The sequence below is a fragment of the Falco cherrug genome, chromosome 8, assembly GCF_023634085.1.
Source record: "Falco cherrug isolate bFalChe1 chromosome 8, bFalChe1.pri, whole genome shotgun sequence".
NCBI classification, from domain to species: Eukaryota; Metazoa; Chordata; class Aves; order Falconiformes; family Falconidae; genus Falco; species Falco cherrug.
The window spans coordinates 38891639-38912528 of NC_073704.1; the positions used below are offsets into that span (position 1 = coordinate 38891639).

A 20890-nucleotide genomic window follows, 5' to 3' on the forward strand; every position below is an offset into this window, starting at 1 on the left:
TGCCACAAAGAAAGAAAAAAAAAAGATTTTATTTGTTAGTTAACAGTCTTCAGAAGTCCTAATTTGGCCAATGTGTTCTGCTGCAAAGTCTTGGAATGCTGTCTTGCAGTTTCAAAAGTGATCTTATTTGGCTTCCCAGAAACTATTATGCCTGGAGGATGCCATAAGAACAAGGGCTGCCTTGTTAACAAGTAGAAAACTCTCAAAAACAAGATGGGATCCTGATATAAATCATAATTTAGATGCACAGAGCTATGTTCACAACCACAGTAATGTAATGCATTTACATCTAGTTATTACTTATCTCCACCCGAACTACTAAGTTCAGGAATGCAGCTGCCTTGCGCCTTGTGACTCATGGGGGTTAGGGAAGAATGACATCACCAAATTTAAGCACATTACCATGCTGACATAGTGGCACCTTGTTTTCCCTTCCGCAGATAGAGCAAGGATTGTGTGCTACCCCCCATTCTTCCAAAGAATACCTTTTTTCCCCTTTCAAGCAGCTGCTATATGAAGGGTTGCAAATGTCACTTCAACTAATGATGAATGATGCTTGACCCTTGGACCTGTTACTATGAATTTTATGCAATGCTAAATTAATATGAAAGATCTCTGCTAGAAGACTTCAGCTATTATGCATGCAGCATAAATGATATGTTAAACAATCCAAATTTTTTTCTCATAACCATGGTAAAATGAGAGCTGCTTTAACGTTTTGATGTGTATTTCCACTTAAGATTCGTATCTTTTAGTTCTAAAAATATTTTTGGTAAGCAAATCAGTTTACGAAAAACATTGTCAAAAGGGCAACTGGCCCACATGTCTTTGTTGTCTGTGTTTGAATATAATTAATTATGTAAAGCAATAGTTTGTGGGAGCTTAACAATTAGTAGAATCTGTCAAATAGTCACACGGAAATTACTAACTAATTGAACTACTGGTCTTTCATTGTTTCAGGAAGCAGTACAGAGTGTCATTCTTTTATCTCACAAGTTTATTATTATTGCATATCACATTTTTCAAGCAATATATGCTTCCTAGTAGACTAATACATAAATAACCCTCCCAGTAGTGTCACAGTGTGCAAAAGTGTTTGAAATAAAAACACCTGTTTTAATTAATATTCATATTTGTGCAGTTAAAAAATGATAATCCTCTTGCAGTTATATGACATTTTTAAAGCTTTGAATTTCCATCTGTATCTTATATTATGATGTTTCAGGACTGCCGTGAGTTAATTATGTTAACTTCGGAAACATTGCGTGCATTTAGAATGAAAAACTTCAGCTTGAATAGCCAGGAAAGCAGATGCTATCTTTCTTGTCAACTGCTTTGTTGTGCATTGCCTTGAAACTTTCTATAAGATTCTGTGTCCAAAAGGAAGTATAAATCTCCATTTATTTGAAATCTTACTCTGTTCTAATCAATGTTTTAATATATTTCTTGTGGGAGGGACCTGAATGTATATCAAGGAACCAAAGACATGAAAATCTCTTATTTTATATTGAAATCCTCCTGTTATTCCAAGTTCACTTGCAAGACAAATCTGAAGAACAAGAAAAATCCACGTACTATAAAGTGTAAAAATTGTTTTGAAGCATACCGTTTCTCTCCTGAAATATATGCCTGTAAGTTTAGGTGAAATAAGAGGAACTGGAAATACTACACTCAGAACACACCTCCAACTAAACCCTGCCAAAGGGAAAGGTAGGCACCAATGTATCGCTAACGTGTCAAATCTGCACCGGGTCCTCTGGCTAAGCAAGGGAAAATGCCAGCCTGGGATGTGTGCATGAGGTGGAGGGAAAGGCGTGATGCTAGAGACGCTCTGGTGGATGCAGGAGAGGCCGTGCCTCCTCCTTCCACGTGAGAGTGCGAGGCGTGTGTGGGAAACATCACGCCACTGAGTCACCCGTATCTCATTACAGCCCCTTCTCTGCCAAGGAGGAACCATAAATGTTGCCAAGTGTGTTTACGTGTGCCCTGGGATACTTATGCATCTTCTGAGGCTCCGTAAGAGAAGGTATAGCTGCGCACATGGAATTGCACGTGGCAGGGTGGATGGAGTTATTTTTTTTAAGCCCACGCTAGCCTTGGCATGTCAACTTTTTGGTTAGAGAGACCTAGGCTGAGTCTCGAGTGTTTCTGTGTACGCAGCTCTTAATTCTGCCAGTCATGTAATTACATGCATTTCATGAACACGGGTTTGGCCTTGAACTTAGGGCTTCCATATTTTCAAAAGCAACATATTCCTAAAAAAAAAAAAACAACAAAAAAAAAAACAAACCACAAAAAAAAAAACCAAAAACCCCACCAATTTTCACTGTCACAAAAATGTCAATGTTTTTAAGCAGGCACTGTACAAGAGAAGTTAAAATGCACATACTATCCCATGCCTGGAACCGGACAGGATCCTGTATCTGATCCTTAACTGGTGTGGTGGCTTCAGGGCGGACGTAGCTCTGAAGTTGATGAATATGTATGAAAAAAGTGCACATACTGAGAACCTTCCCTATTCAGGATAACATGCAATTCTCAAAATGCATAAAAATATTTGAAAATTCATGTTATTATTAGCACTATTATTATCAAAGGACATTTTGTTAACATTTGAAAGTCCTTCAATGCACTTGAAGATATATTTGTTTTAGCAACTTATATAATCCCCTCCTGTTTAAAGTTTTGTTTTAAACACATACAATTATCATCTCATATGCCCTGATTCAGTAAGCACTTAGAAGCATTCCTATCTTTAACAGCATAGCTAGTCCTGCTAATATCCAGGGAATGGAATTAGAGCTTCAGATATTAGCAAAAAGTAATGCAAATGTGAATTAAGCAACATGGGTTTGAAGTAAGTTGACTGAGGACTTTTTATTTCTTAGACCAAATGTGAAAGTTTGAAAAAAAAACCAACAACAAAACAACAAAAAAAAAGAAACAAAGCAAGCATTACTGATATTAATAGTTGTTTTTAAAGTATATAAAGTTGAATATTTTAGGGTGGTAACTAGAAGGAATTAGGCACTGAAATAACCTTCTGGTAAGGATAGTGAAGAACAATATTAACAGCCTTTAGGCACAAACATCAGCAGAAATAGAATATATATAGACATAGAGATCTAGGCATATAGATATATATACGGACATCTAGAATAAGAATAGTAGTAGTATTGCTGGGTTTTAGCATGTGAGTCACATTAATTAAGATAGATGAAGCTGCTGGATGTAGAATATGAATATTTCCAAGCTAATGAGTTTATCTGGATGTATCAAATCATGTTATAATCGTACCTTTCCCTTTGCTAGTGTCACTACCCATACAGACAAGCCTCCACCTAATGTGGGACCTTGCTACTGAAAACTGCCTGCCTTGGGTCTGCACGGGAACCTGTGCTGTGCAGGGTCACACATCACACAGCTGATCACAAATCGTTATGTTAGGTAACAATATGAGCCAAAATTCCATGAACTCAACTAGGGGAGATGAAGCGTGAATTATTCTTATGACTGAAACACAGGCCTGGGTCCTCTGGCTTGCGTTTTTCAAGAAAACCCACTTTATTGTTAAATAGAGAAAGTAAGTAATGCCTAAAGGCAAGGTGCAAGTATTAAAGTGCTAGTTTGAAAGTATTAAACAAAACTGTCCTTTCTTTTTCAATAACTTGAATAAAGTGTCTAAATGACCTCTTCCTAACCAGAAGAGAATATAGAGAAGAAATTAAGCTTTATTGGTAAATTAAAGCCCAAATCCCATGGTTGATGAGAGATATGGTCCGTTTGAAATAGTTACAGTTTCAGACTTTCTCTTCTACAATCAGCGGGTGGAGACCAACATAATCCAATTAATTGTAATTCCCTTTTGTGGCACTGGTACAGTGGTGAATGATACAGTAAGTCCATTGAAGTCTTATCTTTGGTCAGATAATCCAAATGGATTCACATTATGAAACAGTCCTTTATAAAAGTTCTGATGAACAGAAGTGTTTTGACTTTAGTGAACCAAAAGATAAATTCTATACAAAATAAAATGTTTTGTCCTTGGCATTTACAGAGCTTATATATACCTGGTTTCATATAAGAATACTTCTTTCAGCTGGTCTATTTCAAATAGCCCTTTCATTAAGAAAGAAAAATTTTAAAAAATCTAGAATTTGTTTTCTGGACATCCTACAAACCTCTGTGTGAAAACAGAGATCTCTGTGTACAGGTAATCTTTGCTCTTGTAAACAGTCCCATCAAAATAAATGTGACTAGAGATATAAGGAATATATGATGAACATTTTGAGAATTACTTGAATTTCTGTCCTTCAAATAAAGCAGTAAACTAATATTTTATTGATAATCCTTATAACAGAAAAAAAAATCATAAGTATGTTCATTTTCAGTGTTGCAAGTGGACTAGGGGAATTGCTTAATTTTAGCTTAAGCTTTGATCTATTTACATTTGGAAGTAATTTACATAAAGTCAGTCATAATGATCTTTATTGTTTTGTTAATTATTTCCTTTGATTATCGACACTCACTCATTGAGGCACAAGCTTATTCTTATTGGGGTCAGTCCCAATAATACATTTGCCGATGTGCAATCAGTAAGGATCGGGCGGTATTCTCGTGTTTCCAGTTGTTTCTGTACAGACCCTTTCAGTTTAACAAACACTGCAGGCAGGGCTGATTTAATGCGTCAGCAGCCTGATCCGGTGCTACTCATTTTGTATTTCTCCTTTCCTTTAAAGTTGTCCATAGTGAGCCCATGTCACGGCAGGAGTGTTTTCACTTGTAGCATGTTGAAATCTTCTATTTGCTGAAGGATACTGAGATAGCATTTTGTGGAAGAGAACACACTAGACCTTATATTGAAGTCAGATCTTGTCAGAAAGTCTCAAAAATACTTTTATTTTCCCCCTCCTCCCCCCACCCTTAAATTGTCGGGTTGAAATTTAATACAAAGAATTTTTTACCCTTTGGGGTACATTACATATGAAATAATTTATGACCCATGAATCATAAGAAGGCAGTGAATTAGGTTTCATATAAGTCTGCCAAATATTACAAAACATTGTGTACAGATTTTTGGACTATGAAAAGGCTTTTGACAAGAATGGAAATAGAAGCAGTGTTAGAAGCAGCAAGAAGGGGAAGAACAAAAAAGCTATATGACAGAATCCTAAAGCACTCTGAGTTAGTAGTACAATTAAAAAGATACAAATAGGAATGTATTTTTGAAGTATGAAAATGGCACAGAGAATCATTGTCCAATTCCTCTCTGTATTAGATCTTGAGAGCCTTCAATTTATTTAAAATGTAGATGTGGGGATGCTGATACATGCAATTCTGATAAAAGACCTGACTGTAAATGGGGGGAAAAAAGAAAAAAAACTCTAAAATTAGATTGCAGAGAAGCTTATTGGAGAGCAATTACACAATAAAAGAATATGTTAATAACAGATTTGAAGTTGGAAGGGAGATATTTACCTTGACTAACATATGTATACACAACGTATGACTAAGCGAGGAAGATCAAGTGGAAAACAGAATTCAGAATGGACTTTTGCCTTCGAATAGTAAAATGGGTCATGAAAACTAAGTTCCTGATCTAGGCAAGTATTTAATATTTGTGTTCTGCAGTCTTGGGCATATGAAACAGATATACTAGCATCCATCTAGAAAATGGAATAAAATCCTTTAGCTGGCACAGAGAAATGAGGAAGTCATTAGTCATGTTCAAAATAAAGAGGGAAGAATAAACAGAAAGAAAAGCAAAATAAAGTGGGCTTTAACTGCTGGGAAGAAGCTGAAGTTACTGCTCAACAACAAAGTAAAGAGAATTAGATAGAGGACAGAATCCTGCCACTCAAAGACAAATGCAATTTTCACTCAGCATAGCAGTTTAATTTCAGTCAGTTGGAGAAAGTCCGCCAAGCCTCCTCCTTGTGCTGGGGCAAGCTTGGTCCTCGGAGGCAGAGAAACCTCCGCACCGCTGGAGGCTGGAGGCTGGGTGGAAATTCCTCTGTGCTCTGTCCTTGTCCCTTCCTGCAGACCCTTGGGGATAGCTGAGAATTTCTTTGACCCTGAAGGAAGGAATCATTTGGCCCTGGAGGTTCAGTTGCTCAGGCTAGGTATGCCCACCTGCTCCTGCTCTTTCTGTGCAGGTCACCACCAAGCAAGTCTGGCAGAAGTACCTTGGTCTGTAGACAGGTGGGGAGTTCTCAGCTGCATTTTGATGGATAATATTCTGTGTTTGAAATCACTCCTTTTCTCATATGGAATAGTTGATTCAGCTAATTTTAATGAATTTTAAAAGTATTTGTGATTATAATCCTATTACAGTAATTACTGCTTCAAATCGCAATGATAGAATACGCTAAGTCGAAGCTAATATCGCAGTCATCTAACCCTGGAACAGGTTTTGGCAGTGAATGGTCTATAAGAGTCTTAGTGATGATACCTGTTTCTGCCTTCTCCTTTCAGTACCGCAGCATATTTTTATGTGTCCAGTTTCAAGCGGCCACCATTGGCACAGAAATTCCCCTGACGCCATGGCGTCGCTAGCTGACCACTTTTCCAAACCTCTGAACTGCTCTGCATGCTTTCCTGATGTACCATCGCTGAACTTCTCCAATGTGCTGGGTCTTTTCCACAGAAACAAAGAGATAGTTCATCTCGCTTTTTCTCAGTGGACTTCTGTGGAATTATGCAAGGATGAATATGACCCAGTGTGCCCAAATACAGAAATCTTTTATTTTTCTGGCATAGACTGATTTAACTTAGCAGCACTTGGTTGTTCCAGCATGCCCCCAGGTCAGCGAACTGTCATCTCGGAGAACTGGAATAAACAGCACTCGATGCACAGAGAGATGTTCTGCTTTTTAGCTTAAGTTGCTCAGTAGTTTGGGCTCCATGGAAATGGGCAGTCCAATAATAAACAAATGCTCAGACATTATAACTTTGTGGCTTGAGTTTTCTGTTAAAAGGGCATGCCACGTTCCTCTAGCACTGAAGGAGTAATGCATGCAAGCTTTCTTTTGCTGACTGATAATTTGTCAACGGTAACTTTGGATGGATTCAGCAGAAGGTGCTTAGAAATACATTGTGGACAAAGTTTAATTATTGTCTTAGCTGACATTCTCTTTGATTTGTTTAAACGCTGTTGGAAGTGAAGGAGCATGCACTGAATGCAGGCAGGACAGCAGACCTCCCAAACCTAGCAGAGGAGAGAGGAAGAAGGAAGAAGAATTATTTAGCTGGGAGACAACTCACAAAAATCTGGCTGGGAAGGAAATATTGTTTTTTATGGGTTGAGGCTTCTGCTGTGCTATTTAATCGAAGTTCAAGGGCTTGTACGCACTTTGGAGTGTGTATGTAAAATGCAACGTCAGGATGGAATTTACTGGCAGGGGAGGAAGCTAAGCATCATGTGCTGCATCGCCATGGGGTGAGCTCCCTGTCATATGATGAGCAAGAGCCTTCACCACCTCACAGCATCCCATTGCTGCCGTGTCTCTGGACATCTCTCTGCTCTATTACTGCTCTAAATTGAGTGTGATCACTTTGAAAGAAGCCGTTTGGCCCAAGAAGGCCGCTGTGTCTCTGCACCAGCAATCAGAGCAGCTGTGGCTTGTAAAGTGCAGGTGCAGCGATCAAGCACACGCACCTTTAGCATACAAACTCATATTTATGTTGTCAGTCAGGAGAACAGCCCTCAGAAAGGGATTTAGTGATGGAGTGTGTTGATGCAAGTGAAGAACTTTTACTTGAGTCTGTTCTTTTTGGTTTTTTTTTTTTCAACAACCAGCAAGTTTTTTTTGTAGAATATAACCGTTCTGGAAAAAAAAAAAAAAAAAAAGAAAGAAAGAAAGGGTGTCTACAAGTTTGAGACTGAACAGTATGTCTTATCCTAGTACATGCAAGAGGAATTTTCTTTTCCTCTTTCAACCACAGGACTCTGTTTTGGATTTCTCACTAGTACCCTGTCTATTGGGATGAGTGAGTCCAGCAAGTTTCCCAAGCTTTCAGTAAACTGGGAATGTATTGTGCACACCCAGCTCTTCAGCAAAGATTTTGATGTGAGGGATATTGTATGCATTAATTAACAGTGCTGTGCAGGACTTTCTCGGGGGGACATCTCCCTCAGCATATGCGTTGGCCCCTGGGATGGCACTGGAGCTGGGGGTTGGTTGAACTTGAAATGCCAAAGGTTTGTCACAGCACACAGAGGTGGCAGCTGTTGTGTATGTGGTGCCCACCGCACAGGGCATGGCCATCACCGTGCCGCCACATGCAGCTGGCAGCAGAGAAAGGATGAAAAATGCAGAGATGTTAACAAACAGATTACAGGATAAGAGCCAACAAGACGCGTCTCACCAAAGTCTTTAGAAAGTATTTTGAGGGCCAACCTCCACAGCAGACCAGGCGCTACTAGTTGTGCTTGCAGGAGTTGTTTTCCATGGGATTTGGGGTCATCCATGAGACAGCTTGCAGGAATATGTAATACTCAAAGTGGAGCAGGACTTCTGAACATGGTGCGCAAGGTTTTAATGGCAGTATGGGCAAAAGACAGTATATAGCTGGGAAAACACTTTGTAAATGATCTTGAAAGAAAAATGAAGCAGCGCTCTCAAATCACTGTCTTTTTCTCCTAGAGACTGGTCTACATACCAGGCAGGACATGTGGTTTGAGGAACCACATCCATTTTCTTTCAAAACTGAGCTGTCTCCACTGCCTTGCTTGATTTTCATATTTTCTTTTTTTTTTCTTTCGCCGATCTTTCCATTGATTACCTTCTTCCTTTCTGAACAAGGATAAGTTTAAGATGTCATGTTTCAACCAAAGCTGAACTCCTGTTTAGTTCTACTCTGACATAGTGAGGGCCATTTAAAATGTGTATTGCTGAAAAGGCTGTTTTACTAAGAATAATAACACAGTAAAACACACATTCCCTTCACAAATGTATTGTATATCGATTTTTTTTTAACTAATAATCTTGACAAGTGCCCGCACTATTCTTTCTTTCCTTAATGTGGTCTTTATTTTTTCAGCCCGAGTATTAGCATAAATTTTATGGGATTTTCTGGGCATATTTGTGTCTGTATCTAAGATATATGATATCAACTGGCAGTGATGGTTGAACTAATCAAATAGTACTGACAAGCTAAAGCAAATTTTTAGGACTCTGAGATTTTGAGCATCTTCCCAGATACAGTATCTCCTGACTGAAAGCAGTCCTTGACTGTCAGGTTTAAATACCAGATTTGGGACTTAATCTTTATGTAAGCAAAACACCCCAATAAGAAATATGTCTGAGCAAAGCCAAAAAGTCAGGTCCTCCCCTTAAACCTGGCCTGAAATGCATGTGTGTGTTTGTTTATGGCCCTATCGCCATGGTATGTGAGCAATTCCAACCAGTAGGAACCAAATGAGAGTCTTACACTGAATGGACTTCTATTTTCTTTCTTTTTTTTTTTCTTTTTTTTTTTTACTTGGCATTTGTTCCTTCTAGCAAACATTTTTAAAAACTCTTTTATTGCTAGAGGGAAAATTGACACCCTTTGCTTTCACGATGATACATTCCTAACACGTTTCCTTGAAGAGCTGGAAATGGTGCAAAAATCTGGTAGGATAAGTCTCTATAAAGCCTTAGAAGTCAAGCATTCCACTTTAGACATTTAAGACAAATGCATGGCAAAAACAAGTTGGTTTTTTTTTTAAGGTTTCTACTTAAAGTTCTGTGCCAAAGCTACAGTACTTATACATTTTCTAAATGTGTTTTAAGCAATAAGTTGTACAACATTTTTAGAACATGTGTTAAGCTATTTCTCTAAGAATGAAGCTCTTAACAAAACATAAGCACTCTGCATGAGATCTTAGCAGCAAAGTGCTTAAAAGATAAAGTAAGAATTGGTACCATGGGAAGAACACCAGCTGTAGAGCACACAGGTCCATTATGAGAAGTATGGTAGTGGGTAGGGAGAAAATGATTTAATCAGGAGTAAAACCAATTTTATTATAAGGGCACGCAGGGGGTGTGGCACCATAGTGAGAGGGACATTTCAAAATATCTGACAGATTTCAACAATGTGAAAACCCACCCTGTTCTTTAAAGTGACAGTAAACCCCATCAGGTCTCTCTTTTTGATGCTATTGTTAACAGTTGACTGTTTAAAGCTGGCCTGCTAAGATGCTGTCGATCTAGTTCAATAGTGTGTGGCAAAATAAAAGGCTAATTGTTGAAATACGATCAATCAAATATGATCTCAGAGTCTAAAGAAGATCCCCTCTGGTAACTCATTTGAGATCAAATCATTACTTTTATGATTGAGGTAATTCAATGGGAGGGAAAAAAAAAAAAAGGCTTGAAACCAAAGAAGCAAGCAAGACAAGTAAATGGAATGCACAAGTCTGCCTTTGTTCTAGCTTTGTCTCACATTACTCCAAGTTAAGGAATTGGGTCCTTTCCTTTATTTGTATACGTTTCCTGAATCCAATAATTTAGAAAGCATTTAATAACATTTATTAAATAAAAGTTGAAAGACAACTCCATTTTGAATAAGATTTTTCCATTCAAAAGTAAACTCTATAGTGAGAAAAATATTGCAGCAGAGTTCCAGGGATCCAGAGTTGTGGGTGTCCATGTGTCTCCAATAATTTTACCATTTTGTTTAACAACAGTTCAATAAAGAGGCTGCTCTTGAAGCCAGCTGAATTGCTAAACATGAAATTTCAGTGACATTTAGTAAAACATTTCAGGATTATGTTGCTTCAAATTAAATTTGTTCAGTAGTTTTCATGGTTGGCCCTCAATCTGCATTCAGACTGAAATTTTCTGAAAAAGAGAATCATAGCACATGTGGAAAAAAAAAGCAAACTCCATTTTTGGAGTAGCAGAACTTGGAGAAAGTGTGTATCAGTTTAATTTGGACTAATAAGGATTTGCACTTTCCTAGAGTTTTATATGGATTATGATCTCACTGTTTATTATATTCTAACAGTATCACACTACTAGAATTAAAAAGAAAAAAACAAACCCAAAGAAAAATAGAATAATCACCCAATCTTGTTTTATTTTTATTAGAAACTCTGTTTTAGCATTTAGTTTCTTTTATATTTAAATTCCTCAGCTCAGTTAAGCTTCAAAAGAAAACATTTTTTTTTGTTTGCAAAACAGTTTTGTAAGCACTTGTGGTTTGTCTTTAGTGTGTTATCATTTTTGACAGCTTTGCATAGCCAAGGTAGGCCAACAGGGGTCTGTCTAATATTGTTGCTGGGCAAATCTTCCTCCCAGAGATGAAAACCAAACAAAATATTTTTGAAGCAGTAAGAAGGAATTAATATCCTTTCTCTCACAGTACTCTATTCCTTGCTGACATTACATTCAGGCAAAAAAAGGAGAAAAGCGTTCCCCATTATTCCCTTGTACATAGCAAGGCTAACACATGTAAAGCAATAACTCATTTTCTATTGCCATGTTTAGCATATGTCTCCTGTTGGCTCAGCAAGGCCTTTAGGCCGGTCCCTTGAGCCGTCCATCGTTGGCAACTCTTAGCCCCTCGGCCTCAAAACCAAATAGCTTTGAATCATGTTGAGCGGTGATGCTAATTTTCATACTGATGCATTATGGGAATAAATGTATCTGACATACTGTGTCAATGGTACTGTCTCTTTGTGTCTCTTGTTTTTTGTTAGCTGCATTCCTACAGATGGTATTCCATTGAAAATGTTCTCTTCCTACAAAAAAAAAAAAAAAAAAACCAAGAAAAAAAAAAAACATGCACAGCACCAAACCTCTAGGTGCAGAAGGCTGTTAACGGTTGCTGATGATAGTAGGCAAACATTAACATAATAATTAGTGTCTTGTAATTGTTTCATTAAAACCAGTTGTTCCATTTCTCCTCGTGTTTTCCCAGAAGAGAAGCTGAATTTGGACGACAGCCAGTGGGAGGACATCCACGTTGTCACCGGAGCACTCAAGATGTTTTTCAGAGAGCTGCCTGAGCCGCTGTTCCCATACTGCTTCTTTGAACAGTTTGTGGAGGCGATAAGTAAGTACATCAGATACAGTAGAAGCTAGTGAAATAGCCTGTTATATAAAAATAATAATAAACTTTAAAATAGAAGAACAGAGGCATCACAAAGCTGACTTACCTTCCATTATCCGTGATCCTGTCTTTTTATTGTTTTTGACTGCCTTTTATCTCCTACCGCATTTAGTTAACTGGAGAAAAAATAGCAAATCATTGATCTATAAATTTTGTATACGCGATTTAACTGTAGTGTCTGAAATGGTTTAGGAAAGGAATTAAAATGTGTATGTATTCAAAATATGCTAGGCTGATAATCCATATATCCCCAAACACAAGAGAGAGACTAATAATTGTGAATCATGTTAGAAGGGGCTGTCTTTATGTTAATCAGAATGAAATGCGTGTGTTTTGTTCCACAAGGTTGCAGACTCTTGCCTTGCAGTGATCACAAAAAAAATGCAAAAACATTCATGTTCTCATTTTCATATCTACCTTTGCTTTTTTTGCCTTTTTTTTTTTTTTTTTTTATTGAAGTTGTCAGGCATCAAAAGTGTTTTCAAAGTCCAGGGCATTTATTCTGTTATGTGTTTCTGTGGTTTGTGTGCTGCTAACCCTCTCTGTATTTAATATATGCAGGTGCATTTTGTAGAACTGTATAGGCTTGGAAAAACTTGACTTAAAAAAACCCAGAGTGATTTGGGGGTTTACTTCTGTTGGAAAGGAGGGGGGGAAAGGGATAGCTTAAAGGGAAAAAGCCTAGTAGGATATTAATTAAAGATCCAATAGAGGAAAATCTCTAGCAAAAACCCAAACCCAATAAAGTACTTAGAGATGTGTTTTCTGAAGGATGGGCATGCATGTTTGCCATTACTGGTAATGAGAGCTCTGTGTGCACATGCGCAGCTGTCAGGGAATATGAAACCCTTAATGTACAGCTCACTTTGATTTTATATTCATAAGAGTCTTTAGTTCAACTAAAGCTTTTCAAGACCCAGCATCAGAGATAATGAGGTTAAATACATCTCACAAGATCCTTCCCTTCACAGTTATTTAGAGATGCAGTGCAGTTAAATGCACAATGTGAAGAAATGCATTACCTGAAAGTTTTTACTCTTGGCAGCTTGCTTACCTCTCTTTTCAAAGTGATCTAGGTGGAGAACAACCTCTCTCGAGTTTAAGGTCCTGTTGCACAGTCTTTGAGTGCTGAGAGGGGGAAAAACAATAAAGAATTTCTTACTGTTCAGCTTTAATTTCTGTGATGCGTTGGCATAAGATGCTCACTGAAGCACCAACACCTGAACTTGCCCTTCTTGTGGTTCTCTATCCACCTGCTATGTCCCCTTGGAAAGGAGATGCAGGGCCTTAGGGGGATGCTGTCAGTTCACGGAGTGCACTCTGGGATGCCATTTGCATTTCTTCTTACACACCTGGTTCTGCAGCCAAATATTTAATGCCTATCCTCTGCCATGATCATTTTCACGTCCTGATAATCCACCATCATACTGGTCTTCTGGGGCTAAATATAGTTTTCCTTCCCCTTATCGCTACTTTTCGTTGCCCTTTAGCATACACTTTGCCCGAGAAACACTCTTGTATTCTGAAGAACATTACCAGGACACCATGATCTAATCCTTCCTGCTGTCTTCTGCTCTCGTCCACTCCACTAGTGTCCAAGTCAGGGTGATTTGAAATCTTCTGGTGGCCAGTGGAGAGGTTTTGAAAGTAAAAATAACAGGTAACCTGTAATAGACTTGCGAATTAAGAGTTTGAAAGCACGTCGGGAAGAGACTGTCTGCTAAAGCATTAATATTCATGAGTGAGAAATTAATGTCCTTTTCTGCTATTTGAACTATTATTAATTCTTATTATGATTTTGAGAGCCATTATACACATTGATAGACTAATGAACAGTCATTTATAGAGGGATTTTAAGACAGTTTATTCCTAGGAAGAAAATGCTAGCACTCAAAGACATGCTTCGCACTATTTCAAAACCTTAATTCTTGTTGCTTGCTTTACTGCACATCAGGGTGATTTCTACCTAATCCAACTGTCTAAAGTAATCTACGATTTCCAATCAATCTTCTCTTTATTTGGCCTTTACTGCCGTAGTATCTACAAATCCATATTCTTACCAAGCCTACTTAAAAACCGTCTATAAACAACGATTAGGTGTTTTCAGTGTTTTTGGAGCTCTTCTGTATGTTAATAGTCCTGAGGCAAGTAAAAAATCTCTTTTCTTCCATATTGTTTCCATTGTAGCTGATTCTTTGGGTACTTTGTGCTAATTACTCTGCCTGGTCAGTACTGAGCTGCTAGAAAATTTCCCTTCTTCAGGTTGTTGTGAAAATGGGGGTCTTGTATCTCTGTATTTTCTGTCCATTCTCCAAAAATGTCATTACTAGCATGCAGGACATAGGCATGCAGTAGTTAGAAGAAGCACTTAATAATGCCAGGAATAAACCAACCTGCTGGTGGCTAGGAAAAAGGAAATTAGGACACATTCCCACCCTGCCAATCCTTGGTCCAGCACCGAGCACCTCTTAGTCAGAGCCACACATTTGATAAGTAAGATGAAGTGGTCTGAAAACCTGCCTGTAGTAGATAACAAGTTGTATTGGTACAAATTGGTTGCATCGATAACAATATTGGAAATAATATCTCTCGGAGATTTAGTCATTTAGCTAGAAGTTTCAGGAGGCATGGGTACCCCAGAGGTGCCAGGGACTCCCTATGCTGATGCTATTTTAAAGATTATGTGGAAAAAGTCCATAGAAAGCTTAGTATTACTTTTCCTGGATGATGCCATTTTAATTAACATCTCTATTTGATACATGGGAACAAAATTTTGCAATACTGTGTATGAGGCAAAGTGATTGCTCTCCACCTTCAATTTCCCCTATAAATAACTTCTGATATGACCGTAATATAAGAACAATTTAGATATGGCCAGAATATTAGAAGATAATTCAGGGAATTATAGAATCTCAAAATTCTGCCTGCCAGGCTGAAGATGGATAATTACTGTTCATATAGCTTATATCAGGGAATTTATAAATGATAAATGGAAGGCCACCAGACCTCTAACCTAATACTGATTTTGTTTCTTAGGATTTGGAAAGCACTTTTTTTTTTTTTTTTTTCAAAGACTCTGTCTAGTATATTACTGGCAAGTCATTCTGTGGTATTTTGGATGAAATATGCTCTTCTAAAGTGTGCCCAAATGCTGCTATGAAGTCAGGTTCAGCCACACTTAAATTACTTAGCACCGCAAATAGTTCTATTGATTTTCTGGAAGATCAACAGACGTGGTTCAACAGATTGTCTGCAAGTAAAATTGTGCTTCATGTGAGTAAGGTGGTAGAAGGGCCAATAACTGAAACACTTAATCACCTTATTTACAGAATTCATTCTCATGGCCATACAAACCTATGTCAGGACTTTAGTCACTGAAAAAAAAATATTCTACCCCCAAAATCTGTTAAGAAATACTAAGAGGAAAATGTGCTAGGTGATCATAAATCTTTATTTTAATTGAAATAGTTTTCTTGAAAGTTCTCAGGCAGAAAGCATGGGGAAAAAGAGAAAATTGTCTATTACAGTCTCCTGTGCAATCCTGTCTGATATCCACAGCTTAGGAAATATTTAAATATTGAATAGTCTTTCCAGATCTTTTCAGCTGGAGAAAGCTGTATAGACTGTGCATCAGTATAGACAGTGCATCTGTCCAACTGCAGCTACCAAACCCACTGATATTCCACAAAGGAAAATTCCACCCGGTTCCCAAAGCTGCAACATCTGTCTCTGGTTTGGAAGGCTTGAGTTCAGGTCTTTGATTTTTCTCTGCAACAGGTTGGAAAAATTACTACATTGGAAAGATTTTTTTTTTTTTCCAATGAAGCCTAGTGATTACGCCTTCATTTCAGTGTCTTATCTCTAATATGAATTTAATAGGTGTCACGTAAGTACTGTAGATAAATAGGTGATTTATTATTTAAAATGCACACACAGAGACAGATGTATGTGTATGTATATACTCTAAATTGAACTCCTCTTGCCAGAATTCTGATTCTTCGGCAGTCAGTTTTCTGAATGAAGGTATCTGTTACTGCTGTGAGTTTCCCACTTAAGGCACATGAACCCAGGAATGAGCTTAATAAAAAAGGTAGTGTTGCAAAGTCTGACTTGCAGGCATTCAAGTGGAATCCACAACCTAATATGAAATATCTCAGGCCTCAGTATGAGGGACAGAAAACATGGGATCCACATCAGCCACCTCGTCCCTGGAGAAGGGATATTTGCAGGGCACAGGATCCAGTGAGCACACGTGGCTTAGGTCCTGCCCATGCCCCACAGGATCAAGCCTCCCCAGGCACTTAGGCAAAGGAACCCCCCATCTCTGGTGCTTAAGCTTTTCAGCCCTGGCAGAAAATGAAGCGTTTCTCTGCACGAGGAGAGGTAGAGCCATAGGCACCTAAAGTTCTTCAAAGGCCACAATCACAGCATCTAATTAGCTTATGCACCTTCAGGGATGGATAGCAGCTGAATACGGTTTTTCAGAACTATAATGGTGAATTTAAGTGCCTAGATACTACCTAAGGTCCACATTAGATACTCATATGATTTTTGTTTTTTCAAGATCTCATTTTTTTTTATTGCTCTGATAGACCATTAACACTTTTTTCAACTGATTTCACACATATCCTTTCGATATATCAATTAGGATCCCCTGGTGCATGCTAAGCAGAATTCAGAATGTCATTCCTATCAGTCCTATAATGTTATGTGTTACCCTACTATATGGAAACTGAAGGTGGTTATTTAGCATCTTACACATGATACAGTTTTTAAACTTTTTTGTTACGGAAAGATGTTAGATAAAAAGTTTATTACAGTTTTGCTGGTATTATATACTGGTCCTTACTGGTCTTGTCTGACAAAATCTACAATGATAACATAGCAAAGTAATAAGATCTTCTTTCATGAGAATGATTAGACTTTTTAAACCCACAGAAGTCTATCAGTAGCTACAGTCTACAGTGCTATCAGTAGTTTTCAGTCCTGTCTGTGTTGGTCAGTTGTCTTCATCTCCAAGTTGTCTGGCATCCGTAAAAAAGTTTTCTCTGAGCTTGGGATCTAGTCTTCTTTCAGAAAGGTCCCCCAAGAACCCGCTGCCTGTGTGGCTCTAGCCAACGTGTTGCAGAAATTCACATCTATCTGGGCAATGATGGCGCTTCGGTCTTCAGCAGGCCATAGCGAATTTTGCACTGAATAATGCAACTGTTGAAGAGTGTGCACGGAAGCTGTCTGCTCCAAAGTCAGGCAAAAAAACTGTGTTGGGAGGCAATAAACAAATCTAGTCATCAATACATAATCATGATTGAAGAACAGAGCCACATAGTGTAGCAAGGACCTGCTCTGAACTACTATGCAGTTATGAAAATAGTAGCTGGGAAACAGAAAGGAAGTAAATACATTCATTTATTCTGACAGTCATAACATCCTTGTATCATCTCGGTGGAAAGTTACAAAAGATGTCTAAAGAAATTTTCCAAAGACAACTAAAGAAACCTCACTCAAGGCTTACAAAGAACAAGGCTCAAGGCCAACTCGTCTTGGAAAGACAAGTCAGCATATTGCACTGTAAGAAATCCATGACAGTCTCTTAACATCATCACGTAATAGGTTCCTGAGAAACCAAATCTTATCAGTCTCTGGCATTATGCAAATTTCTGTCATAATCTCAATCTGTGGGCTTCGAGTCCTAATCAAACTGCCTTCAGATTCACAGTTGGCGAGCCTCCTATTGAAATCGTTTTCCTACCCTCCATTTACTTGTCCAAGGAAGTTTTGGGGCTTGGCATGGCATCAGAAAGTCTCAATTTCATGTGAACATGGTGATTTATAAACAAATCCAAGGTCACCACGATATATCTGACATAATAAATCATAACTAATACCTTTCTGCCCAAGTCTAAACACCAGAAGGCAATAACAATCCATAAACCCAGGTGAATAGAACAAAAAATGTATGGAAATAAGAATTATTCAAAAGTTGAGGTGCAACGCTTTAAAATATTTATTAAAAATAGGAATGGTGTTGTAGATAGCACAATCTCAAGGATATTCATCCATGTAAATATATGAATATGTGCATGATATATCTGTAGGTGTATGTATTCTCCCAAGCACAACAGCACAAACAGTAATAACAGCAGCCCATTCAGAAAGTGGTCCAAGGTATTTTCAGTGGAGACGGAGTACTATTAAATTCTTTTTGGAAAGCTTTTCAAAACCTCATCTAGAAAGCTGTGTGAAATTCTGATTCAAGAATGATTAACTGATATTGGAATAGAAAAGAAAAAGCCCTCACATTTTAGAAGAGATGCTAAGGTGATATAGGACACAAAGACTAGAAGAGAAGGCTTCTAATCTATGGGTGTTAACAAAACAGGATCATCCTGAGTGAAACCAATAAGTAAAAAAACCAAACCAAAACAAAATAAAAACCACAAACAAACAAACCCTAACAGATAAGAAACACTAATTTAAAGAACTGTATTCTACAAGAGGTGTATAACCTAGCAACAAATATTTAAGCTGTAACGTTTCCAACCATTATAGTCACCAAATTCTACCATAGCATCCACTCATATTCGAGCAGTAAGAAAGCATATCTCCACTGAAGATGTAAGTGGAGGCTGTCATGTTTGTAATAGCAGTGAACTAGTAAGTAAAGAGGTTCATTCCAGGCTTTTTGTTCCCAGGAGGTGTCAAGGAACAATACGCCCCAGTAACCTCCTAGTTCTCTTTCAATGACCTCCCCTTCACAGTTGCAAACTGTTTCTGCTCCACAGCATTTTTAAATAGATCTTTCCAGGCCTGGAAGCAACTGTTTTAGGAGGGAAAAAAATAAAAATAAAAATAAATATAATTGGAGGGCATGTCTAAGAATAGATATTTTTCTTTTGAGGTGGAAGATAACCCAACATGTTAAGAAATAAAGGCTATTGAAGTGAAAATTAGTGAGTAAAACTTTTTTTCCTACTTCTTTTGCTTAGAAGTTTTAATTTTGTTGTTGGAAAGGAAATTAAAAGAAAATCTGCACACAAAGGATTAGCTCCTCTGCAGGGCTTTGCAGGGCTTTGGTGAAGGGCACCCAGGTAACACCTGTCCATAGGGAGCCTGATTCTAGATTGGCTTTGCTTTTTTTTTTTTCTTCCCCGTAAACAAGAGCATCTGCCTTTTAAATGAGATATGTTGTGATATTTGCTAATCCTTTTCTTCTGTTAGCACACAATTATGTTGGCCTACAAAGAGCATGCCATAAAACTCTTAGATGTGCACTGAAATAATATTTTAACTGGTTTCCCCCTGCATGAAGTTTACCGAACAATGTTCCAGTAACACCATCAAATCTGTTAATTTACCTTTTGAGGAAAAGAAGAGAATCTGAGGAACCACACTGAAAGGATTACACCAGTGATGAAAATTGCCTTAGTATTAAATGCACAGCAAAACGGTATAATTTGATCTTATAAATACAGTAGAGGCTTTATAATTATCATCAAAGGAAAAGAAAAAGTTTTAAAAGAATTGGTACTTGGATTTTGCTGTCATGCAAAAGTTTGTGCAGAAGGGACATATTCTCCCCCAGCTTAATCTTTTTTGGTTTTATAGTTATAATTTTCTTAGCATAGTGGAAATTTTATTGCGGATGCCTGGCCTGTCTCTTAACTCATGCTAATTATATTCATAATTAAATGTTAAACCAGAATTGACTAGGCCAACTGGCTTGCACAGGTGTTTGTGATATGAATGGTTTAATGCTTACACAATAAATTATTGGATACAAATCTGCAGTAATCTGCTCAGTGAGAACCTTTTTCAAGAACTTTGCTGTACATGGTAGGTCCAGCACAATGCTTTGAAGCCAGGACTTGTAAATAGCACTTACTAGATAGCATTATGTCAAAACTAGGACTTCTTGATTGCACAAGCACTAACAAGGGTAAACATTTTGGGTTTTTTCTGGGCTCTTACCTGCCATGGGACACAGGGGCTCAGAGTATTAATGTTTATGGGAAGCTGGAGGAGTCATTGGGTGCTTGGTGGAAAGGTCATCTGTGAAACAGTGTATCTCACTTCAATTTGCAAAAAAGTTGTGTATATTTGTAACTGATTGCCAGATTAATCTCTGAGGCTCCAGTAACTCCCTGTTAGCTTTACACTGACTGCGGGTTAACGGGGTGGAATCAACAACTTGCAAATGGAAATAGACCTGGGTTTCAGTTTGCTTCTCTTCTACTATCTTTTTGGGCATGAAAAACACTGTATTTGTGCAATTTAAATTTCATCTGTGGTTAAGGATAAGCTTTTTGTAGGGGAAAGAGAGGGCAGCAGCAAGAAATAAGACAACCTGAGAGTTCATATGTGGGTTAATGTAAGAGAAACTCAGAGAAAACTGAGCAGGAGAGAACGGTGAAAGAGAAACTGAGAAATCTAAGCAACAACACTGGGCAGAAAAAAGGAGGAAAAAAGAGAAAAGAAGCTCTTTAGTGGCTGTGACAAGATCCCTGTAACCTGGAGTGTTTGCGGGAGGCAGGGGGAGAGGAACTTCTCATGAAGGTTATCTGGAGCTCTTGACAAAGTGAGAATTGACACTCTGGGTTCGAGGGGAAAAATGTTTCATCAGGCTTCTGAGTGAAGTTTCCACTCAGGGAAAGTAATAACAGGAGGAGAAGCAGCCTATAATGCCCCAGTTACACAATTTCAGAGGTGCAAAAATGGAGGAGATGGGGGGGAGGAAGTGGGAAGAGAAGACCAGGAAGGGAGGGAAAGGGAGAACCGTCAAGAACAAGAGAAG

General features: G+C 38.1%; 1 protein-coding gene across 4 annotated transcripts in view; it reads left to right on the top strand.

Moving 5' to 3' along the window:
- Nucleotides 1–20890, top strand: part of ARHGAP15 (Rho GTPase activating protein 15) — a 332925-nt gene that overhangs the window by 257898 nt on the left and 54137 nt on the right. For all 4 annotated transcript variants that reach the window (XM_055719343.1, XM_055719344.1, XM_055719341.1 and 1 more), the window contains one exon: nucleotides 11908–12042. In XM_055719343.1, the coding sequence (XP_055575318.1) occupies nucleotides 11908–12042 (135 nt within the window). The remainder of the gene's footprint in view (nucleotides 1–11907; nucleotides 12043–20890) is intronic.